This window comes from Centruroides sculpturatus, unplaced genomic scaffold, assembly GCF_000671375.1.
Source record: "Centruroides sculpturatus isolate CEXI.00-Female unplaced genomic scaffold, Cexi_2.0 scaffold1051, whole genome shotgun sequence".
NCBI lineage: Eukaryota > Metazoa > Arthropoda > Arachnida > Scorpiones > Buthidae > Centruroides > Centruroides sculpturatus.
The window spans coordinates 48615-74291 of record NW_019385219.1 but is presented as its reverse complement, the minus strand read 5'-3'; the positions used below and the strand labels follow the sequence as shown (position 1 = coordinate 74291).

The 25677-nt window shown below is 28.6% G+C and overlaps 2 protein-coding genes across 2 annotated transcripts in view; one reads left to right on the top strand and one right to left on the bottom strand.

Annotated features, from left to right (window-relative positions):
- Positions 1-759: 759 nt before the first annotated feature.
- LOC111636325 (cysteine-rich secretory protein 2-like) lies at positions 760-6611 on the top strand. Its single transcript, XM_023381547.1, has 11 exons — positions 760-1308; positions 1396-1606; positions 1816-2072; positions 2902-3132; positions 3223-3323; positions 3505-3599; positions 5472-5510; positions 6029-6121; positions 6208-6303; positions 6408-6524; positions 6586-6611. The coding sequence occupies exons 3-11, from the start codon at positions 1854-1856 to the stop codon at positions 6609-6611; spliced, it is 1017 nt and encodes a 338-aa protein (XP_023237315.1). The 5' UTR covers positions 760-1308; positions 1396-1606; positions 1816-1853.
- Positions 6612-9134: 2523 nt separating this feature from the next.
- Positions 9135-25677, bottom strand: part of LOC111636324 (cysteine-rich venom protein LIO1-like) — a 40444-nt gene continuing 23901 nt past the window's right edge. Inside the window, exons 2-10 of the mRNA XM_023381546.1 lie at positions 16337-16610; positions 13679-13906; positions 13511-13605; positions 12048-12067; positions 10270-10308; positions 10022-10114; positions 9682-9786; positions 9445-9567; positions 9135-9317 (exon numbers count right to left, since the gene is read on the bottom strand). Of these exons, the coding sequence (XP_023237314.1) occupies positions 9235-9317; positions 9445-9567; positions 9682-9786; positions 10022-10114; positions 10270-10308; positions 12048-12067; positions 13511-13605; positions 13679-13906; positions 16337-16555 (1005 nt within the window). The 5' untranslated portion in view covers positions 16556-16610 and the 3' untranslated portion in view covers positions 9135-9234. The remainder of the gene's footprint in view (positions 9318-9444; positions 9568-9681; positions 9787-10021; positions 10115-10269; positions 10309-12047; positions 12068-13510; positions 13606-13678; positions 13907-16336; positions 16611-25677) is intronic.

Below are 25677 nucleotides of genomic sequence, written 5' to 3'. Positions count from 1 at the left end.
ATATAAAGCTAATATTGTTTACAAAGAATTCTTTAAATTACAAAAATGTACAGCGTGAAATTTCGGGTTGGGACACGGAAGGCGTCAGGGAAGAAATCTCCAGTATAAAACGATTTAAATTTATTTAATTTAAAAAATGAAACAAAATTTAAACATTTTGAAATGCACCTAATGAAATATATCTAATTTTTAATTAATTTTTCAAGGTTTAAAAAGAATTATCTTAAATTTAAAAAAAATTCTAATTGGAACTTTTAAATTTAAAATAAGGACAACAGCAAAAAAACAAATTATAAATATGTAAGATCATATTTTACACACACACATATATATAGACCTATATTAAATTTTCAAAACTATATTCAGATAAGCATTAATTAATTTTTAGAAAATTATTTATGTTATTATATTTTATATCGTCCATAATATAAACGAATATCTTAATGAGTTTGTATATTCTGCAATATTATTATTATAATTTTAATTTAGATTAATTCTTAATATTTATAAACAAATATAAAATGAGAGATTCTTATTCGTCATTTTAATATTAACATAATCTCATTCATAATAAGATATAGATTTTTCTTAGTTCTAGATATTACGAACGTCTTATGTAATTTTCTAAAATCGAATAATTATAAAATATTTTTGAATGGAAATAATGAATATACGAACGTTAACATAGCATTAAAATATATACGTTTATATATCTAATAAAGTTACAATATTAGATAAGTTAAATAAAAAATTCTTCGTATAAAATGACATTCAATACATTAAAAACTGTCCAAAACGGAACCTGAATAAAACGAAAACCTGTTCAGAACTGAAACGTACCAATTCGGTACTGTACAATTCCGATTTACACAGGTTTTAATTTATTTTGATAGCTGGATTACAATTATTCTGATATGCGATAGACATAGAGACTGAATGATGTATGTAGCCATAAGAGCCAATTGATGAAGTTCCATTATGCCACTGTTGATAGAAAATTTAAGACTTTTTAATCCGATTACATTAACAAGTTTATACTTATGCGGTGATTTAACTCTTTCTATTCAGGACTTTCGAAATGAACAATAGCGAACGATAATCAATCGTTTGTTGGAAGATTAGGATTAGTTGTTGGCAGAATTTTCTGAGCAACGGTTTACAGGCCCACCAGTGGCCAAGCAGTTTAGTTCGCCCGGATGGGTTGGTCACGTGAAGGTTTTCGGGTTTTCCTCACTCTGTAACGACCAAATAGGGACCAGTTACCCTTAAAGGATCTCCCGGAAGGCATCCCCCTAGACAGATCGCCCGGTATTGCGTTACCATAACTTAACCAAACAAACTGAGCAATGGTTTAGGCTAGCGTGGTTTCTGAAATTGACCCTTAAATTTTTATAGTAGAATGCCATCATTTTAGCAGAAAACAATTATTTTTTTATAAAAGAATGATCAAGGACGAGGTCCGACATATCCGGTTCGAATCATCCGTGAAAATTTCTGAGGTTCTGACCTGGACTTTATCATAAATTCTCCAGAAGAATATCATTTGATGAGTTAAAAATATAAATAAAGAATTAAAAGGAAAAAAAATTCTACAAAATTCTCACATGTAATAATATTCTAAAACTTCTTAGTTCATTAATTTAAAAATTCTCTTGTGTCCGGCATCATCATTGATAACTATTGTTTTTCTGTTTATATTGATTGTAATACAGACAATCTTACAAGGAAAAAACTTTTTATACTTTAAAAATTTTAAATAAAAACTATTTTATAATTTTCCAAATAACTATTAAATATATTTATTATACTTTTCAGCATTTTAGCGACGAGCCTTATAGAATGAAGTAAACGCAATGAAATTGCAGCTTCATATTTTACATGTTCTACGTATTATTTCGTTTTTATCCGCTCAAAATAATTCTTCGATGAACAGTGAATTCAGAGAAATGTCACAAGTTCGACAGCAAAACGAACTTATTCGTTTTACCCAACAGGAAAAATATTTATTTATTGACCTTCATAACAAATACAGGGGAAATGTAACACCTTCAGCTGCCAATATGCAATTCATTGTAAGTTCCAAAAATACATTAAATTCGAATTTTTAAATTAAATTGTTAGTTTAATTTAAAAACAAATACTAAACTTTACAATTTCGGATTCATTAAATCATTGAATTAGAATAATTAGAAAGATTTACTAAAAATTATTTTCGAAATTAAATACAGTATTAAAAATTATCTGTTTAAAAATATAATGTTGTTAATAAGCAAAAGTAAACTCTAATTATTCGTATAACTGATTAATTCATATTTTAAATTATTTATGTCATAAATATTTCTAACAATTGGATTTTTTAAAAAATATTCTCGACAAAAAATTTAAATTTGTGTATGGCGCTATCTGTTATGATATTTTATTTAAAATAACTTTTTATATTATTTGTTATTATAAAATGGAGAAAAGCTTAATTTTGTAGGTAGAGATGAGTTTTATAAAAAAGAAACAAAACTGTGAATGCTAATAACGAGTAAAATAGTCATTAAATCTGATCTCATTTGCGGTAAGACATATCTTTCCACCCCTCTTAACGTGTCTATCTTCTCACCCCTCCAACTTTTACCACCAAAATTGAATAGCATGAATACCGTGCCATATTCGTTTTTTAATCATTATCCCATCCCGAGATATTAAACAAAATAAAAGCATATACACACGAATTTTTTCTCTTCTTTTGGTTTTTTGAGTTCGGATCTTCAAACGTGGAGATTTGCTAAAAACCCAAAGAGTCAAATCTGACACTATTCTAATACTATTCCAATACTCTTCCATGTTATAGACATAGCAGTCGGGAAAGTAAAACGTTATTGAATTAAAACAAAAATCATATTTTATTTTTAGGAATGGGACAATAATTTAGAAAGGATCGCACAAGATTGGGCAGATAAATGCATTTGGACTAAAGGGAATCTCGCAGATCCTAGCCTTAAAGAAAAAATGGGACAGAATTTATACCAGGGTTCTACTCGTAATCCACAAGATTCCATGGAATATTGGACCGAAAATTCCGAACTTTATAATTTTAAACGAAATTTTTGCAGAAGACCTAACCAATGCCAAAGTTATACTCAGGTATCAATAATATAAAATAAACTTTTTAAAAATTTTTAATCTTATTTAAGATTTTAAAATTTCATTTATATAATCTTAATTATATTTTAGATCATTTGGGCCGAAACACGTTTTGTCGGGTGTGCATTGAAAATAGGTTGTTGGAAATATAAAGAAATAAAATATTATGTTGTATGCAATTACTATCCCGCGTGAGTATTTATTGTTTTCTCCATGATAATTTTTATATCGAATTTTCAAACTATGACGAACGAGTAAATAAAATTACTTTTAATTTAAAGAAATTAATATCAAATGTTAAAATATATACATAGTATAACATCTAAATCAGAAAAACCTATATTTATTTTTCTCTATATATTGAGAATGTAGGGGTAATACAATTGGACATCGACCGTACGAAGAAGGTGCATCTTGTTCTAAATGTTTTAAAAGTGATGGAGGATTATGTTCCGAAAAACTCTGTGGTATGTATGAGCAAATTTATTCTGAAAACAGCACTTTTTAGTTTAAAGTAATAATAGAAAAACCCCAATTTACAAATATAATTTATGTAATTCTTTATAATTCTGTAGTCATTTTTAAGTATGGAAAAACAACCTTTTATTAATTGAAGTCATGAATGGGTAGATACTTGGGGATAAAATTCAAGACAAAATGAATTCTTCCCGAAAAATACTGGGAGTTTCAATTTCAATACATGTATATTTTACTCTGCCAGCGAAAAAGATACATTTAAAATGTGGAAAAAGAAAAAAATATTTAAAATCCTCCTGTCGCTATCGGAAAAAATCCGGGGCAATCCTGAAAATCCAGAACATCTGCAACCCTACGAATGGATGAAGGCGTTGTTACAAAATCAAAGTTCTGAGTGAATTGATGTTTAAATTTTATTATGTAATTATTTCGGTGTAAATATATCCACGAAATAATGTGTAGTTAAATTTCTGAGATCTTCAATGGTGGTATAAGAGAGATAGACACGTTACACTTTCATCCGTGCAGGACAATTGGGGTTTGAATGATTGTAATATAACATCTTTATCCAAATACTCATGTCTTCAATTATGTCAAGGGTTCTCAGTATATTTACTTGTCGACCCTTTTCCAAAATTCGATTTTTGTTTCTACACTGTTGAAAAATGAGAATAAAACTAGAAATAAGTTAAGATGAAATATAAAAATTAAATAAGAATTAATAATAATAACAATGAATTATTAAACATAAACAGCGCGACTTTGTCGTAGTGCGATAGAATTGTAGTACGTTGCATTTTTGTAATTAATTAATTAATTTTAAAAAGTTTCGTTTATTTCCTTTTTCCTACTAATTATATTGATAATTAATCAAACTTAGGATATCCCCATTACCATCAATTACAGTTCTTTGTGATAAATGTATTGCCTCTGGTGTAAGATTGTTATGATCTCTATTAAGTCGTGTGAAGGCATCTGTAATATAGAAAGTACTAAATATTACTGTACTGTACATATAAATTATCTTTCGCTTCGTCTAACTCGAGCTGTAACATGTGTTTGTATGTATGTAAGGGCGCGTGTGTGAGAGGGTAAGAGAGAGAAAGAGACTGTGTCTGTGTTTATGCGATCAGAAGAAAATGCTTGCTAGCTACACGAGAGGACAATCCTTAAACTTGTTGATCATTGCACCTGCTAGGCACGAAAAAGGTGATCCTTGCATATGCCGGGTACGGATAGGAGATTCTTACATTCACTCGTCATCGATTGCTTTGTTGTTGTATTTTGTTCGTTTTGGCGCCCATTTTCCATTAGCGTGCTCAATCGCATTAGGAGCATAGACATTGTCACTTTGGCTTCACTGTATCTCGAAAATGAAATCATGGACTCCCCACTTTTATTACGTTTTTAAATTCCTCATCGCAATTAATGGAAAATGGCAAAAAATCTCTGGTATATCACATGCGTCAATAAATGATATTTATGTTTATCCTATATTACAATTTCACACTATTTGTAGCAATCAAACAAAAACAATTTCGATATTAAATAATTAAAATTATTTGATTCTGATGAAATAATTAAAATTATTTGATTCTGATTATTTTAATTTAATTAATTAAAACTAATTAAATTAAAATAAGTTTATCGGGTTCTAAATAATTATCTATTATTTATAACCCGTGAATAAATAATAGTTTATATTAATGAATTTTAAAATAATTTAATACAGTAGTTTAAAACTCTTTGTCTCTATTGTTTTACCGACATTTTTTGAACATCACTTATAGAAGTTTTATTTCATGCTTAAAAATGTAAATAATTATCTGCAGAAAATAAACGTACACTTCGTTTTTTTCCAGTTAAAAGTGCTCAATGCGTTCAATACGCTTTGCAATGTGGTAAGTAAAACTTCGAGTATTTTATTTAATAATTTATACATTTCTGACAATCATACCGTGCTACTAAGTTACATTTTCTAACGAATAATTTTCCGAATTTCATAATTTAGACATAATTAATTATACTTTCTATTGAATATAAAATGCACTTAGAACGAAGCGATGGCCAAAATAGTAAAGAGGTTTGCCACTGCAGTGGCTAGAGATTATGAAATATCTAGATTCAAGTCTATGTTCAAAAATTTTCATGCATCTGTCATCACTGAGTCGACCCACTGTGAGCTTGGCTGAATTCATGATGGGCATAATAAAAAATTCTGTGTCAAGAAAACAAGAGAGAACAATATGTTTCATTTTGTATAAAAAATGAGTTTTAAGAGAGAATTTGTCCTACAATATACTTTCGTTTTCTATATTTCTATTTTTAAAAATTTTTAGAACTATAGTTATATTTTTAAATTCAATTTTAAATACATTTCTGTTTCTTACTGTTTTAATTGATTTAATTAATTTTGAAGGTTGTAACTTGGCCTGTCATAACTGCGGCACATTGAATAAACACAAGTGCAAGTGTCAGTGTAAAGATGGTTGGGACGAACTTGATTGTTCAAGTACAGTTTTTCAGTTTTATAAATTCGAATAAAATTTTAAAATAAATGTGTGAATAATCTAGAATAAATTTTAAAATATTGAATAGTTCCATGTCTGGACTATGATGAGAACTGTGGAGATTACATGTGTCCTTTGTTTAAAGGAAAGAAAAATCCATGTAGAAAGACATGTGGTTTTTGCAGTAATAAATTATTTGTTTTTATTTTTTATTTTCTACCTATAAATCGAATGCAATTTAATATATTAAAGTAACAATATTGATGACTGATTTGATTATTATTACAGACTCGGTGAATAAAGTAAAGTCATCAAATATATGTTGTGATGGAAAAATGTGTCCATATGGATCTGTTTTAAATCAGTCGTGTTCTTGTAATATTTTATGTCCAGGACCAAAATGTGGTAAATTTATATATTTGTTAAAGTTTCTGAATCAATTTTAGTAAAAACTTCTTTGATATAGTGGAAAAACCTGACATTAATCTTTGATAATGATCTCCCAAGCAGTTAAAATTGTAACTCATTAATTAGAATATAGTATTTACATATTTGATAATTAATGTGATCGTTGAGATTAATTTTTTTTAACTAGAAAGCTTTTATATTTGAATAAATCAATTAGAAATTTTAATTTATATTTTAAAAAATAGATTAATTGTAAGAAGTAATTTAAACATTTTTAAATTAAATGAACAAAAACTGTATGGAGTGAAAACTAATCATTTAGATTTGATTTATATAATTAATTATTGCTTATTATTTATTAATTTATCATTTTAAAAATAATTAAATTTTAAATATTTATGAATTTAATTTTATATTGTAAAAAGAGATTTTTATTGATAATGTATTTTTCAATTTACAGATGTAAAGAAGAACAACGCTTCAAAAATAAATTTAATTTCTAGAATTACTTTAATCATAATTATTCTTAATAAATTATTTTAAAATTATGATAAAAACCATTTTATTGTAAATAAATTCAGTAATTGCAATCAATGTGTTCAATGTAGATAAAGTGCCTCAATTTTCGAATATTTTATTCGAAGATTCTATGATAGACTGACCATAACATTTTCAATCCAACCGGGGATATATTTCAGAATCAGTGAAAATAGGGTCTACAACTGATTGGATCTTGGTTATTTTTTAAAATGTATTTATTTATTGATCTATAAATTGGTGTGCTAATAAAATTTCTCTATTCAAAGATTGATTCTACAATCAAATATTAAAAACAGGAAAAATCGGTGACGTCTGGGCACCAATCTATGAATTTACAAAAGATTTTAATCTATTTAAAAGTATTTTTATTATAATCTTTTGTATATAGATAATGCACACCGTTTTGAATTTGAAAAACAAGTTGAAAATAATGAAAATGCCAAAATAAATAAATAAATAATTGAAGCATGAATAAGAAAACAAAAGAATTTTGTTAAATTCATATTTGAGTCTCAGATTTTTGTTAAAATTGAACTATTTTTAAATAAAATACTTAGTAAAAGTTATCTGTAATATCACTTTTTTCATAAACACCATAGGCACATTTTTGTTTAAACGAAGCCTTTGAAGTTCGTTAAACACTAAGCAGATACAAACGATGCATCATATTTATAATTAAAAACATGTTTTTTATCATATTATAATAATAAAGCAAATCGTATAGTCTAAAAAATAAGCTGTCATCGTTAGTGTTATTCTGTGTCTATTAAGTTCCTTTTAACCTTGTAATTAAGAGGATTCACTCTCCAGGCAAAAAAGAACGTATATTTTCTTAGCACGACATGTTGCAATTTCTGAAGAGATATAATTTTTGTCGTCATATTGCATTAATTAGCATTAATGAACTTCTCCGTAGGGAAAAAGGGCATGCAATTACAATCAATTCTTTAATTGCCGAATAATTATGAGACAAGATAATTGTCCAAAAGCATTAAATAAAAACAGTATTTAAATAAAAATGTACGTCCCTTTTACACTATGCGATTATGATTTTTCAAATTTCATTACTTCATCCTCCGGTAACCGTGTTTAGTTTTTATATATATTCCAAATGATTAATGATCCGTACAGTAATTTTATATAAGAAAATAGACAAAATTAGCTTAACTGTTAAATAATTCATGAGAAGTTTTAAATAGTCCACTGTAATAACATCTTACCAATTGTAATTATCTTTTTATACAAGTTTGTATTTTGAATTTTTTCATTCATGAGAAAAAAAATCCAAACTCTCAGTGACAGTCTATATTAAAAAAGACACTTCACAATATTCACTCACTGTTTTTTTAAAACGTTATTCTCGGACAATTCTATGTAAATTAAAGAGTTACACTCACAGAGATTACTTGTTGATTTTCTATTAACGCTCCAAATGATGAAACATGAAAGTTAAATTAATTGCAATATAATATATCACCTAGTATACAGTATATAGTATTCTTGGCTTGACACTAGGAGCAATTCTCTCCATTTAGATTTATTGAAAATATGTGACTTTATAACTTAGATTAAATGAATAATTTTTAAATAATTTATTGATGCGGAGCGTTAACGAAACCTCTTCTATGTGGGTTATAAAATTGAGTTCTCAAAATTTGTCCGTGTCGATTTTGATAAAACTTTGCCATTTTACATTAATTGAAATTGGAATCCAAAAATGTAATAAAAAGTAGGGGTGCATGACTCCGTTTTCGAGAGACAGTGAGGTCAAAGTGACAATGTCCAAGGTCGCTAGCAGGAGAGTACTCAATTTTTTTTAATATATATATATATTTTTATGCCAGCGGCGATGTCACTTTCAAGTGGCAAGTGGTCGTCGTAAATGGTCCCCCAAAACAATATTATTGACTTGCTAGCATTTCGACTTTAATTCTTAATTCGTATTCGGACAGAACACGAACCTAGTAATGGCCAAATCTTTCCAATAATATAAGAACAAAAGTATTTATAAGATAAGAATCTATTAAATAATTACTTACTGATCTAGCAATTAGTAGAAAACACCCATTCAAATTAAAATTCTCTCTTTAATCAGAATTAACAGCATAGTAAACGTTTATATAAATAATTATATAATTTAAATAAACTAATTAGTCAACAGAGTTTCCTACATTAAATGTTTGATGAGAATAGAGATTACTATGAGAGTTACAATTAAATTTTCTTTGGATGGATTTGTTGTAGCTGTATCTGTAAATTTAAAATAAAAATAATTATTATTTATTCTAAAATGCTATTACATATTATTCTGGAAATTAAAACTTTAAAATTTTAACTCTGAAAAATAGATTCCATCATTAGTAAAAGATGAACTTACTGCACATTGGTCCTGGACATAAAATATCACACGAACAAGGACGATATTGATTTAAAACGTAACCTTTTGGACACATCTGTCCATCACAACACGTGTCCAACAAATTGGATTTATTCACAACTTCTGTAATAACGTAAGTAGAAAATTTTCATATTAAGTTATAAATTAAAAATGAATGCTTATGTACAACTATTTTAAGATATCCTATAAAATTCAATGTAACTAAACATATCCTACCACATAATCCACAGGATTTTCTGCATGGATTGTATTGATTTTTATTAAAATTAGGACTATTGCATACCCAAGGTCTGCAGTTTTGATTTTCGTCAGCACACGGAACTATTTTAATAATAATAAAAAAACCAATTATTTAACACAAGGAAAAACATTAAAAATATTCATAAAATATCCAAATTATATAAAATCATTTATTAAATTAAATTACTGTTTTAATATAAAAGCTGACCGGCAGCGGAGTTGACCAAAAGTAGTGAAAAGAAACAAATTAAAAAGTAAGACTTTATTTTTAATATGAATACAAATTTACGAAAATATTTCAACAAATTTTGCTTACTTGAACAATCAATTCCATCCCATCCTCTTTTGCATTCACATTTGCATTTTTCCTTATTCAATGTCCCGCAATTATAACAGTTCAGATTGCACTCTAAAAATAATATAAATTAAAAATTATATATTGAAAAAGAATATGCTAAAGCATTCACTACTAAGATAAACTGTAAATATGTTAAATGCTTAATTAAAATAAGCGAATTTCGAGGAAAATATAATTTACTTATAAAATCATCATATCTGACTTACCACAATTTAAATCGTATTGTTTACATTGATTTCTTGTCACTGAAAAATTTTTTTAACAAAAAGTAAATTAGTTTCTCTATTAATTTAATAATTATACATTTCATTAATTGCATTTAAAATGTCGAATAATAAATCTCATCTTATGCCATGCATAATGGATAGAAAGTTTTAGAACGTTTATAAACATAACTTATAAAATTTCAAAGTAATTTTTATTTGGCAATAAAACGAAAGCCAATTTGCTGTATTACATTACAATAAATGAACAAATATTTTACTTAAAAGGCATAGATTTAAATATTATTTCTATGTAATGAAGTAACTTATAATACCTTAATGATTTCATAAGAAGTATTTTAGAAACTTGAATTTCATGAAATATTTTGATGATACGTTTATATAAAAAAATCTTTTCTTTCTAGAAAGCTATTTCGCATTCAATTCAAAAGTTAAATTAAACAGGTTACATATAATAATATAATTAAATTTTACATATTATATAAGATTTTAATCTGATTGAGGAAGCAAATGCGTTTATATATTGTATTAACTAACTGCTAATGTGACCACCGAAGTGGTCACTTTATGCAGAAAGAGGAATTTAGGTGTTCTTGAATGAAATCACTTAAGTAAAAATAAGCAAAAGTAGAAAAAAGCAAATCACTTAAGTAGAAATATGAAATTTAATATGAAATGTAAGAGAAACACAAAACAATTGAATTCTATACAGTATTCTAAACAAAAACTCACAAAAGAAAAAACAATGCAACAAATTCAATATTTTGCGAAACATTCATCAATCTTGGATTGCTTTAGAATTTTGTTTTTCAAAAATTTCTTCAGCTACAATTTTCTTTGCTTGATATATTGGCATAAGAATCTCAGGACAGCTAGTACAGTAGTTGCATAGCAAGAGGCTATTTTCTCCAGCACATCATAAATGTCTTGTAAGATGAAAACAAAGGCATAAATTCTTCCCTTATTAAACTCTTTCAGGACACTTCCAAAAACATCTTCCAAATAAATAGATTATTATTATGTCATCAAATCCATTCGCATCTCTTTTTTCTGCTCATATCTCCAGACTTAATTTGAAACCTATCCAGACACTTACGCTTCCTCTGTTTGATGTTATTTACGGTTGTCTTACCAACTCAATTCCTCAGCTGTTCGCCTCTTACAGTGACTTTTTAAAAAGTGGAAAAATTTCTATCGAAGATTTAGCTCTATGTATCCTCTATGTTCGCCATTCTAAAAGTTACTTGGGGATCAGTGAGCGAGTTATTAAAAAAAGAAAATAAATCTCGCCTTCGAATTAAAAATTCACACAAAGAAACATAACAATTGGCAAAGAACACACAAAGCTAGCTTATTTTACTACACAAAGCCAAAATATGAAACACTCTGAAAGGGAAACCTCGATAGTGACTTGACATGATCTCTATCATAACAAAAATTTTTTAAATTTGCCTCCAACGCTACTGCTAAAAATTGCACGGTGCTGGAGTGTTGCTAGTGGTGTTTTCAATTTATGATACAGATTATTTAAAATTTTTCAAAACTACCATTTCTTTTATTCAAGCTTCTAAAATAAAATTTCAAAAGATTATATGAAATTTAGTTTTAACCCCTTATCTACAAAGTACAATGATTTCAAATATTTATAGTAATAACGTAAGTAGAAAATTTTCATATTAAGTTATAAATTAAAAATGAATGCTTATGTACAACTATTTTAAGATATCCTATAAAATTCAATGTAACTAAACATATCCTACCACATAATCCACAGGATTTTCTGCATGGATTGTATTGATTTTTATTAAAATTAGGACTATTGCATATCCAAGGTCTGCAGTTTTGACTTTCGTCAGCACACGGAACTATTTAAAAAAAACCAATTACTTAACACACGGAAAAACATTAAAAATATTTATAAAATATCCAAATTATATAAAATCATTTATTAAATTAAATTACTGTTTTAATATAAAGGCTGACTGGCAGCGGAGTNGTTAGTTTTAAGTAGAAAACTAATTTGATTACATTTTTTGCTATCATAGAACATCGTCCATTATACAGATATTCGGTTATTCAACTATTATAGGCCATACCACTGACTCAATTTTATCCACTGTGAATTTGTTTGACCAATAATATTGTTCATCAAAATAAATAAGAGATTGGGAATGATGCATAGATCTGAATTATATGAAAAATTATGAGAATCCAAATTGGATTTGAAATCTGATTTCTTATTGTAGGTAGACGACACCACGAAATTTCAGATCGTTTCTATGAGTAAAAGTAATGAATATGGAGTGTAGCTTAAGTCTTTTATTACTTTCGGCATTTCATTTTAATATCGTATTATAATTTAATAAATATTTTTTCGAAATGCTCTTAAATATCAAGAAATGTATCCAAGCATTTATTAGGTATCATTCATACTAATAAAACTTAATGACGGTCAAATGGCCGAGGCAGCTAATGCATCAGCCTGATGCTTTCGAAGATCCGGAATTGAATCTCAGCGATCAAAAATAACCTGAGAAATTTTAATGGGTGACTAGTCCCGGATATGTCGAGATCCGTCGCCCGACTAAGTTGCTCCTATTGGGGTTTTGTTAATGGAATAGGGCAACGCAACAAATGGGCGATCTGCCAAAGAGGATTGCCTCCCGGGAAGCGTGATTATGGGAAACTAGTCCCTATTAGGTGTTAGTTAGTTTGTTTGTTAAGTTACGGCAACACAACACTTGGGCAATCTGCCTAGGAGGATGCCTTCCGGGAAGCCTTTTAAGGGAAATTGGCCCCTATTTAGGCGTTATAGACGTGGAGAATACCCAGAAAACTCCATGTGGCCAGCCCGTCCGAGCGAGGCGCGAACCAATGACCGAACTCCCAGTGTTTAGGGTACGAAGACCGCTTAGCCACTGATAGGCAATTTAGATGTTAGATACGTGAAGAAAATGCGAAAAACTCGCAGTCAGCTCGTTGATGAGGTAACCTGCGACCAACTAAAGTGTTCAGTGGTTTTATCCACTCGGTCACTGGTGGGTCACTTTTATTGTAGGCCTAGTCGAACTCAATGGATATGAAAAAAGGCCTCCTTAAAGCCCACAGAGTAGAGGGAAATAATGCAAAAATCTGATTTCGAAATAATTTAATTAGAATAGGAACCATAAAGAAATCTCGTGTAAAATATTTTATATAATAAAGTAGAATAGATACTACTTACGGAGGATAGTAATTGCATGCAATATAAAATCTGTAATTATGCCAACAATTAAGCTTTAATGCACATCCAACCAACCGAGAATTTGCCCAAACCACCTTAAAAAAACATATATTAAATATATAAATATATTGATTTTAAAAAGGTATATATTTAAATAATTATCTGTACCTGAGTATAATGTCCACATTGCTCATTTGGTTTACAAGAAGCATCGTGAAAATTATAGAAAACATATTCGTCAAACCAAAGTTTCATGGCCTGATGTGGATCACGCGTATAACCTTTGTATAAGTTCTGTCCCATTCGGTCGAACTTGGAGTGTTCTAAATTTCCATGATCCCATATACATTGATTTGCCCAATCTTGTGCGATTGCTGCTAAATCTTCATTCCACTCCTATTAATAATATATATTATAACATGTTAAATATACGAATAAGGTTTTAATAATTCAATATTTTATAAAATGTTTTAATTAATTCAATATACACTGACACACCAAAAAATAGATTTGGTTTGGTTTGGTTTATTTGTTTACGACAACGAGAGACGTCGGAGATCTGCCGAGGAGGGATACCTCACAGGACTTTCTATGGGAAATTGGCCCCTATTTAGGCGTTAGGCACATGAAGGATACCCGGAAAACTCCACATGGCCAGCCCGTTGGTGAGGCATGAACCCACAACCAAGTACCAGTGTCCAGTGCTTTTATCCACTCGCCCTTGATAGGCTATCAGAAAAATAGGAACATCTTCCAAAAGCAGTAGCATCACCTACCAATGCAAATTTTGAACTATTTATTTATGCTAATTTGATAACAGGAAGATGATTTGAGTACTTTAATCATGGACAAATAATAGAATAGCTCATCTGCTTTATACCGAAGTATCTACTTCATTTTGGTTTTCCTTTACAACTGTGTCAATATTTTACAGCCACTACATGATATCCGGATAAATTGCTGCATACATATCTGTGGATAAAATCCCGAAGTTGATGTTTGAGGTCTTCGTAGGCTTCACAGATTGTAATCAGCAAACATCAGACACATTACCTCAGATCACAGCAAGTTTTAATAATGCCTGTACATTCGTAACTTATGCAATTTGCTGTCAACTCTCTGTGCAAAGATCTATAACCGTTTTGAGATTTGGCATTTGTTGTCCTACTCGTGTCCCTATTAATAGCTTACCATCCTCGGATAAAGAACATTTCCAGTGAACAACTGAAGATTGTTATAGGTCAGACGAATTCATACTTCCGTGTGAGTTTACTGTACTGTACATCGAACAACACTGGGATGATGTTGAAACAGCCATCCTTCTCCAGATAATCTTGATGAATCAGTTTTCAATTGATGCAGTGTAGATTGCTGTATCTCCATAAGTCTTGTGGACTCTTCTAACATCTGTTAATGCAATTATCAAAGAAAAATGTGGAGCAGTAAGCTATTACACTGGTGTTTCTATTTTTCTCATTATATCATACAGACTTGATATGATGGTGTTTCACATCAATTGATCAATCAATCAAATGTATTTTATATTATTTTATAATCGAGTTTCGTAAATTGCCATCAATAATGTTAAAAATTCCTATAATTAATGATGGTGAGCAGAGTATTCAGACATTTGGACATAATGTTTTCGAACTGTGTTTCATTTATTTTTATATAAGTAAACTATAGTAAAATTTAAAATAAAGAAAATTAAATTTTACATATTAATATTTCTTAAAGTAAAGAAGTTTTACAGAATTTATTTGCTTATTGAAATGTGTAAACAAAGTTAAGCTGAACGTTTAAATTTTGTTTTGATAATTATTAAAATCATGACTAAAGCATATTTAGCTGCTAAGACATGTTTATTTGCTTATATTCTATTTGTATTCTATTTTAGAACATTTTTGTCAGGCTGAAAACGTTAGTGCATAAGCAAATAAATGTGTCTTAGCAGCCAAAGTTGTTTAGTAATGATTTTTGTAATTATTCTTTAAGCTGTTTGCTTTGATATTTCAATATTGTACACAAATTCCAACACGAATAATCATAAATGCTCTCAAATTGAATAATTCATTTCCTTATTTTTTTCTAACTAACCAAGCAGAATTACTCGGCAAATTTTTTAAAAATGAATATGTAAATCCGCTTAGGCTACATCCCAATTTTCTTCGATTTTATTCTTAAAAATGTTTGCTTTAGGATCTGTTATTAAGAGCTATTCAGATTTAACTGTCTATGATTTTTACTAAAAATTTATAATATTATAATATTATTATATCTTACAAGTTATATCTGACTTAATATGGTTGATTATCTACTTATCAAATCAAATATCGTTTTTTTCATTAAAAAAAGAGGATGTTTCATTTTTTTGAATTTATTCTTTTATACTAAAAATAAAATTTCATAATATTTTATTTCATAAGTACACTTACATTATTTCAAAATCATTTAGATCGTAATTATAGTAATGCAAATAAATCCTGATTGATAAATAATTTCAATAAACGAAGATATGAATCATTTTTTATTTGCTTAAATTCACTATTTAAAAAGAGAAAACGGAGAAAATGTACATCGGAATAAGTAACGATAACTTTGTTCACGTGCTTATTTTTCAACATTCTCACGACATGACACTACCTCGAGAAGGAAGATAAACATTCTTATAATGTATGAATCATTTAAATTCACGATTTAGTCATTATTTTATTATTTGTTATAATAACATACTTTAAAATAATTTTTATTCGGCTAATCAGCTAATTTAATTAATACGAAACAATTAATAACAGCTGTAAAATATATAATAATAAAAAAGCTTACCATGTATTTCATGTTAGATGCTGGAATAGACACTTTCCTTCTATACATGTTGTGAAGATCAACGTATAATTTTTTCTCCATTCCAGTGAGCCTAGATTCATATTGATCATGTGATCTGCTTCTACGTTCGAAATTAATCCAAGTGATATTTTTCGCGGATATAATTAATATGTAGGACAATATATAAAGTATTTCCAACCAACCAAGTGACAAGGTCATGACTAAGCTCCGTTGGTCGCAGCAGTCCTGAATCAACTTCCTGAGGATATCCTTTCTATAATAAATTTATGCAAAGATTTATATTTTTTTAAAATAAGTGATAAGAATTCTAAAAGATTAAAACAAGTTTGCAAACAAAAAATTCTATAAAACATTTTTAAATAAACAAAATTTTAATGATGGCAATACATTTGAATTTGATATTTTTATATCAATGATATAATTAAAGTTTTAATTTTATTGTAGTTAATAATATATTTATTACTGTGGGTGTATTATAATTATCCATATTGAATGTTAAAATTATAAAATAAAGTTAAAATGCAATACTTTAAAGTACGTGTACTTTAATTCTTTCGTATGATGAGGGCTATTATGACATAAGAAAACGAGTATATGCTGCATGTATGCGAAAACAATTAATTTCTATTGTTATAAAATGCGTAGAAAAAGTTAAAATGATTACTTTATAATAATTAAAATGCTAAAGGTAATTATCATTTATGAAAAAGTACCTCTACATTTACAAAATAATGTATTTTTAAATAAATAAATAATATAATCGGTTTAATTTAATTGCAGATAATACCACTTATTTACATAATTACGTAAAATATAAGTAATTTTATTACTTAGTTCTTCAGTAATTTTAATTTTAATAGATATTTGATTTCAATAATGTAGTTGTAGTAATTAATTTTAAAATATTTAAACATTAAAAATAATTACGTATATAGCTTATTAGTGTAGAATTTAATATTTTACATTTTGCATAAGAAACTAGCGAGTTGAAAAAAATATGTAAATATGCAAAAATATAAGAAAACTTTAGAAATAAACGGATTCATTAAAAAATTATCTTTCAAAATTCTATCGAAAATGCAATTATTTCTTACGAGATAATAAATAATTAACATTTATGTCGCAATAACTTCAAATAATTGAAGAATTTTATTGTGAAAAACTAATAGTAACACTTATAGAANTTATAAATAGAGAATGGCGTCAAACTATATTGGTTTCTTAAAAAACAAATAGAAAATTAATGAATAATTTACTTATTATAATTATTTTTCTGCTTTCAAAAATACAATGTAGTGTATGAATGACCCATTAAACGCTTCCAATGCAAGAATGAAACAGTAATACCTAATTAAAATCTTTAACTAGTTAATTGAGATGCTGAATTATTCGTGATTAAAGGAAATATGTAATTAGATTGAGTTATCAGATTTTTCTGTTCTTTCGGACAAAAATCCTATTGTTCTATAGGACTACCAGCAGTCGAGCGGATAAAACAGTTGGACGTTAGTAGTGGGTTTGCGTTTCGACAACGATTTGCCATGGAGTTTACTGGGTTTCCTTCATTGGTAACATCTAAATAGAGGCTAGTTTCCCTTAGAAAGTCCTAAAAACCTGGAAATCTCCATATGGCCAACACATAGGAAACATTTTGAATATACCGCATTGTGTTTTTGAAAACCAAATTAAAGATTCGGAACACGATTTCAAAGTAATCATAGTTTTTTTTAATTCATTGGAAGGTATGAATAAACTAAACATTAGAGTAGAAATCTTAATTATCAATCTTATTTCGCTCTCTCAACGTTTAGTCGAGTACGATTATTCTATGGATCATTTTTCTCCACTTAGTCTTAATTCTGTTTCGTACAGCTTCTTTTAATTCCTCCATTTTCTTGTCATTATCCTTTTTTATGGCATCCAGCCAATGCACTCTCGGTCTACATTTCTTCTGTCACTTACCACATCCAGTATGATATCCTTTTTCAGAGACATGAGTCTCATAACATGCCAAAATTAAGACAACCTTTGCCTAATTAGCCTGCTTTCCGAGAAGAATCTTGGCTTAAATTTAGCGATTAAATTGAATTTGGTAAAAAAAATTTATTTTGAAACTAAACTCAATAATTTTACATAATTAATAATCAGCTAGTAAAGTCATTCTAACATGTCACATATTTATTCGATGCTATCAAAATCAATAAATTTTCGATTTTGAAAATATTTTAGAAGGATTCAATCGTAAATATATAATCTGAAATTAAATGCGGTTATTTAAATACATATTTAACCAATTCTTCTATTTGTTAAGATAATAATCAGTAAGCCTTGTTTAACACATGATTAATTTGGCTTTCGGCCATGACAGTGTTGTGTTTAACCAACCCTTCAGTTTTGAATAACGTTACTCGAACGATTTCGTAGTGTAGTATTTTTAGTATTTGAAAGAAAAACAAATTGTAGTTTCGTAAAGGTAAAAAAAAGATTGTGTTACTGCGATTAACACACATCGTAAAAGCTCAAAATCTGTTGAAGGCATTAACTGGTAAATGTATTTACATTGTAAAGAACAATTTTATAGTCAACTGCATCGTCGACACATTAAAGCAATGTTTAGATATAATTTAAGAGAAAAATTTATTAAAATTTTTGAAAGAACTAATGAAAATTTTATAGAAAAATTAATTTACATGTTGTTAAAGATGTATGTTTATTTATTTTTACCGAAAGAAAGCTTCTCAATATTTATTCTTAATTTACTTATTGTCACGAACAATTATTATTAATTTACATTTTAGGATTTAATATATTTGATGATAGGTTGTTTTCGTTTTTCTTTTGCTAAAAATTGATGGAAGGATTATAAACAAAACGGTTATTTATTCTGAAGGAAATACAAAAATAATAATAATAATAATTGGACAGTCGGATATCCAGGTAGTTAGGGTGAGCGCCTACCGCTCTGGGAATCCGGGATCGGATGGGATTAAAAAACCCTAGGAATTTTTCATAAGGTAGTCCATTCCGATATGTCGTGCCGCTCCATTGTGAGCCTGACGGAAGCCATGATGGACATACTAAAACGGCAATCTTAGTGCCCACAGGGCGGAGTTACATGAAAAAAAAACTATTTATATTAACGTCTCCATCACTTTTTCAAATTTTTTAAAAATTACTACTACTGTATTACATTTTTCAAAAACAGTAATCTCGTCATATTAAATTTTCTTTTTTCTGATTTCATACTACGAGCAATGGTATCGAGATTTCAACGACAGAATGAATTATGTTTCTATCAAAGATTTCAATAGTATTTCCCAGATTAAAAATGGGCCGAATGAGCTGGGTATTGAATGTGTACTACTCAGTAACTGTAACTAAAACATTCGAAAATTCAAACATGTATGAAGATTTTATAATCTTAAATTTCATGCAAGAGTTTCAAATAGATTAGAACCGTTTAAGCACATCTTATAATTTTGTAATACAGTAAGATACTCTGTATATATTAATGTTCATTATGTCGTAGAACGTATTTTCCTTCTCATATGTAACTAATGTACGTACTGTACATCGCCTCCATTCTCCCGGGAAAGACCATACTTGAGGAAATACAGGTAAGGTCTACATCAGGGGTGTCCAACCCGCGGCCCGCGGGCCGCATGCGGCCCAAAGCAAGTTCCAATGCGGCCCAATAAACGTGTAAAAACCGACGAAGTTTTTCATTTTATTTTATTTATTCATTTCAACAGACTAAATTAAAAAAATAAAGTTTCACAAAGCCGTAAACCTTTATACATATTTTATTTTTGAGTGGAAAGGAACTATTTTCAATTACTTGGAAATATGTGAATGAGGAAGGAATACTAAATAAAGCTAAAGTTGAGACTCAAAGAATTATAGACCCAAATTCGGGGGAGAAAGGAGAGAAAGGCCAAAAGATAAATAGTAATGAGAAGGATTAAATGACTTTGTTATGCAAATATGGACCCTTAATTTTCCAACCTTCTTCACTTCTTTATCTTTTGTCCTTTCTCTCCTTTTCCCACGTTTGGGTCTTTTTTTAAAACTCTTTCCGCCCTGTGGGCACTAAGAGGGCCTCTTTTTTGCAAGCCCATTATGGGTTCGGCCAGGCCTACGATGGGGCTGCCGAGTGGTGAAGGACGGGGCCCGACATATCCGAACGGACCACCCCCGAAAAATTTCTGGGGATTTTTCGACCCGTTCGGATTCGAGCCCTGGTCCCCCAGAGCAGTAGACTGCCACCTTNATTCCATGAACATATATTGTGAGCGTGATTAGATAGTGGAGAGATAGAGGGAGTCATGTGTTATATCTCCAGTATCTCGGACTTAATAAATATTTTATTTTACGAAATTTATCTGTACACTCAATACTTTTTGCCATTTTTTAGCAATTAATAATATAAAACTTATATTTTAACAAAATCTCATAATAGATGGATGCCACACAATTTTAAGTTTGAGCGTTATAGTACTTTTTAAATCGGAATAATATAAGTGATTTTAACAGTGCTGTTAATTGTATTATTGATTTAGTTTGTAGATACAATGGTAATTATAATAATTTTCATTGTAGAAAAATAATGTAAGACTGAAGAGAGGTACAAATAAAAAAGTACCCGAAATGCATATCGAAAATAAGGTTATGTTATGAAATAAGGCTATCATTAGCTTACAAGATCGGTTGATAAATCTGGAAAACAGGCAAATCAGTTAACCTATTAACTAATTATTAATATATTCAACAAATTAAATATCTGATATGAGATAAGATGACTGAATTAAAGATTATATACAAATTTCATAGTTTTTACCGGTGTATTTCCTGATTAAATATTACAGATAATAAAACACGTGTCTGATTAAATATGAGTAGGTTTTTATTATTAAAAATTTACACTAGTATAATTTCTTTATAAAATTTTTAAAATTATTATCATAATCGTAAAAATTTTAAATTGTCCTAGGATATTTTTCAATATCGATGAATTTCCATCAGAATTTTCGAGGCAGATGATACAATATATAAAGATGCAAATCTTGTCAAGAACATATTCTTCAGTTCAAGCTCACTTGACAAAACTCGAAGGAAAAGAGATGAGTTCTCTAGCATTTTTAGTTTTCCTTTCATTGGTTTATTCTTCGCATATCCTATTTAATTCCACTAAAGACAAGTAAGTAGACTTACTGTATTTTTAATTAGATATAAATTATAATATTTTAATTAATTTTTATTTTTGATAGAGCCGTCGATGTTTTTAATAAGGCTTTTGATAAAGTAATAGAAAATAACAATCGTGATGTTCGTATGAGAATGAAGGTTGCTTGTATTTCCGTATTGTACAGGACATACATCGGGAAAGTAACACGTGGGCACCCCATGCTTTTACTTTTTGGTTCATATACCAAGAATACTGTGAATGCCGAGGAAAATTTATTTTTTTAAATTTTTAGTGCTCTTACATGAATAAAAATCCTTTTTTTAAATTTTTTGTTTTTTCTTTCATTTATTTCATTAACAATAATGTCTCCATCAAATTAAGTATAGTAAATAGTATCAATTTGCAAGAAATTGGCTTGTATAATGGCATTAAAGATATGTAAGAATTGGGTTTGTTATATAATACATTTTTACTATTAAAAACTTATTGTCAAATTGTAAAATTTATNGATGCCACACAATTTTAAGTTTGAGCGTTATAGTACTTTTTAAATCGGAATAATATAAGTGATTTTAACAGTGCTGTTAATTGTATTATTGATTTAGTTTGTAGATACAATGGTAATTATAATAATTTTCATTGTAGAAAAATAATGTAAGACTGAAGAGAGGTACAAATAAAAAAGTACCCGAAATGCATATCGAAAATAAGGTTATGTTATGAAATAAGGCTATCATTAGCTTACAAGATCGGTTGATAAATCTGGAAAACAGGCAAATCAGTTAACCTATTAACTAATTATTAATATATTCAACAAATTAAATATCTGATATGAGATAAGATGACTGAATTAAAGATTATATACAAATTTCATAGTTTTTACCGGTGTATTTCCTGATTAAATATTACAGATAATAAAACACGTGTCTGATTAAATATGAGTAGGTTTTCATTATTAAAAATTTACACTAGTATAATTTCTTTATAAAATTTTTAAAATTATCATCATAATCGTAAAAATTTTACATTGTCCTAGGATATTTTTCAATATCGATGAATTTCCATCAGAATTTTCGAGGCAGATGATACAATATATAAAGATGCAAATCTTGTCAAGAACATATTCTTCAGTTCAAGCTCACTTGACAAAACTCGAAGGAAAAGAGATGAGTTCTCTAGCATTTTTAGTTTTCCTTTCATTGGTTTATTCTTCGCATATCCTATTTAATTCCACTAAAGACAAGTAAGTAGACTTACTGTATTTTTAATTAGATATAAATTATAATATTTTAATTAATTTTTATTTTTGATAGAGCCGTCGATGTTTTTAATAAGGCTTTTGATAAAGTAATAGAAAATAACAATCGTGATGTTCGTATGAGAATGAAGGTTGCTTGTAAGGATGGCTCATTTTGTACGGCGTACACTTCGATATTGAAAATGAATTTGAATCAATTAGACTATTTGCAGAGATCGTTGTCGGGTCCTGCAGTTTGTAGTCGGACGGCTGGATTTTCACATCCAATTCAGCCCGAAATCCAGCAAAACGGCTTGACTTTGGTTGCGTATTGCCAAACGACGTTTGAGACGATTCGCGATACAATTAATAACCAATTGAGAGTAAGAGGGAGATGCGTAGAGAAAAGGAGAATTTGCAGCTATGGCACTGGCTACAGATGCCAAATGATAAATGGAGTATGTTACTATGTGGAAAGAACGGTTAAAAATGCTTCTACTGTTAGCCCAAGAGATAATTAANCGTGCATCTTAGGCAAATGGTGCGAAGAATTGTGCATGAATAATATGCACATCTCGATATGGGAAACGACTGGTTTCTCTGAACATCAAGCAAATCAGAACGTTTTCATCGTTCACCAGCCAGAGAACCTCGACGAGAGGCCTGTAGAAAAGCTTCAATGGTTAACAAGATTCCTCATGAAGTTTTCCATCTACCAATTCCCCGGACGAAAGTAAAATGAGTCTGTTGAGCGAACAATAAGTAGAATGCTCCCATCTGCGCAGAAGCAAGATATTCTTGTTCCTTCCTCAATGAATTATTATGTAAATATAGAACATTTGGTAAATGACAAAGAGGAAAAGCAGGAGAAGCACACTAAACTATGACGTTGGTTTCGGAATATATTCCGCTGGCGTCGTCGTTAAATTCGTACAGCAGCTTCCTTGTACCCAGACAGACTCTTCCCAGATTTCATTCTAATACATGGTACTTAGTATTGAAGTTTGTGTTTTACTAAATTGTCCCGACTTTAAAATTAGCATCATCGTTTATTCTGCAATAAGAGTATACAGCAAGGACTCGGAATATTGAAAGTACATTCAGCAAATAAAGATAAATTTTTAACGGTAAACATCTATTATATAGTTAGAAAAAATACTGTTTTATTAGTCTTCATTAAACATTAATTATAATTTAGAATTAATTTTGATATTTTAGAAATTTTACTTTATAAATATGAAAAATATTCTGTATTTATAAATTAATTTTAATTTTAAGATGTTCTATGAAGGAATATTAATTATAATTAAATATATTGATGTTTAAGCTCAGCAGGATTACATAAAATTTGAAATATTAGCTAGACAGCACACAATATTTATATAATTCAGCTATTTTTTAAATACATTCTTTCCTTATTTTGGAGATTAACAGGCCCTTACTGAGGCTCGTTATTAATTCGATCAGGCCCACAATGAATGATGAGGGACACCCTCGAATTCTATTCGACATGTAGATATTCCACAGCACAGGAGGTCAAAAACTTGTGCTGTCGAATGTCTACATTTCAATATGCGCTTATAACAGCAGAAAATTTTCTGTTATACATTGAATATTCTTTAGAACGTGAAAGATACAGATTTAATTCGTTGGTGATGGAATAAAACTTCACGAAAACGTTTTGATGTAAACAATTTTTTAGGTTGCTTGAAAAGGTTTGACGTCATTTAGGATGGAGTCATTATTACTTCTTACTGTTGCTAACATCGATGTACAAAACTAAACCCGAAAAATCATGTATCACTTGATTATAAACTTCCAAAATAATTTAATAGAATTTAGGAAATTTGGAATATTTTTAGCATAAATCCATTTATGCAGTTTAAATTTACAATAAAGATATTTAACTTCAAAATAATGACTTATTGAAAACCGTAAGGGAGAAATTTATTTTCTATCGAAATGCATGCAAAGGACATCTCTTGTCAAAGTTATTAATAACTTTTACAAAAAGATTTACTTGATTCAATGAGACAGAGTGATAAGAAAACATAAGAAGAAAGCTATAAGGCTCTGTTTCTGGTTTGATTCTTCATAAATTTATCTAATTATGAATCGGATACATTTATAAAAGGCTATATCAGTAAAATATTCCAGAACAAAATAAAAAATTTTAAACAAAATAAATGTAGTTTAACTTTCAATTGGAAGTGTGAACTTTCGGTATAAAAATAGCTATTCTGGATTATAAATAGTAACGAACAATTTAAACTGTTGACTTCAAACATACGAATAATATATATATATATAATTTTCTTTAAAGTTAAACTGAATTAAAGTGATTATTTCTAATAGATTTTGAGTACGAAAGGTAGATAATGAGCATATTATCTGATACGAACAGCATTCTCTAGTTAATCATACGAAAATAGAAATGTAAACAAGGAAGCAGAGAATAAAAAAATGCATTCAAACGAATAATAAATCAGCAAAGTTTCTGTAACGTAACATTAGTTCAGTGCAGAAGTAGAATCTACTCGTAATTTTATTGATATATTATTGTTTATTACATTTTTACTTAATTTTATGATAATTTTAATAATAAAAACATAATACGTTAAAAAAGCACATATTAAAATATTGTGTAAAAATAAATAAACATACATCTTTAACAACATGTAAATTAATTTTTCTATAAAATTTTCATTAGTTCTTTCAAAAATTTTAATAAATTTTTCTCTTAAATTATATCTAAACATTGCTTTAATGTGTCGACGATGCAGTTGACTATAAAATTGTTCTTTACAATGTAAATACATTTACCAGTTAATGCCTTCAACAGATTTTGAGCTTTTACGATGTGTGTTAATCGCAGTAACACAATCTTTTTTTTACCTT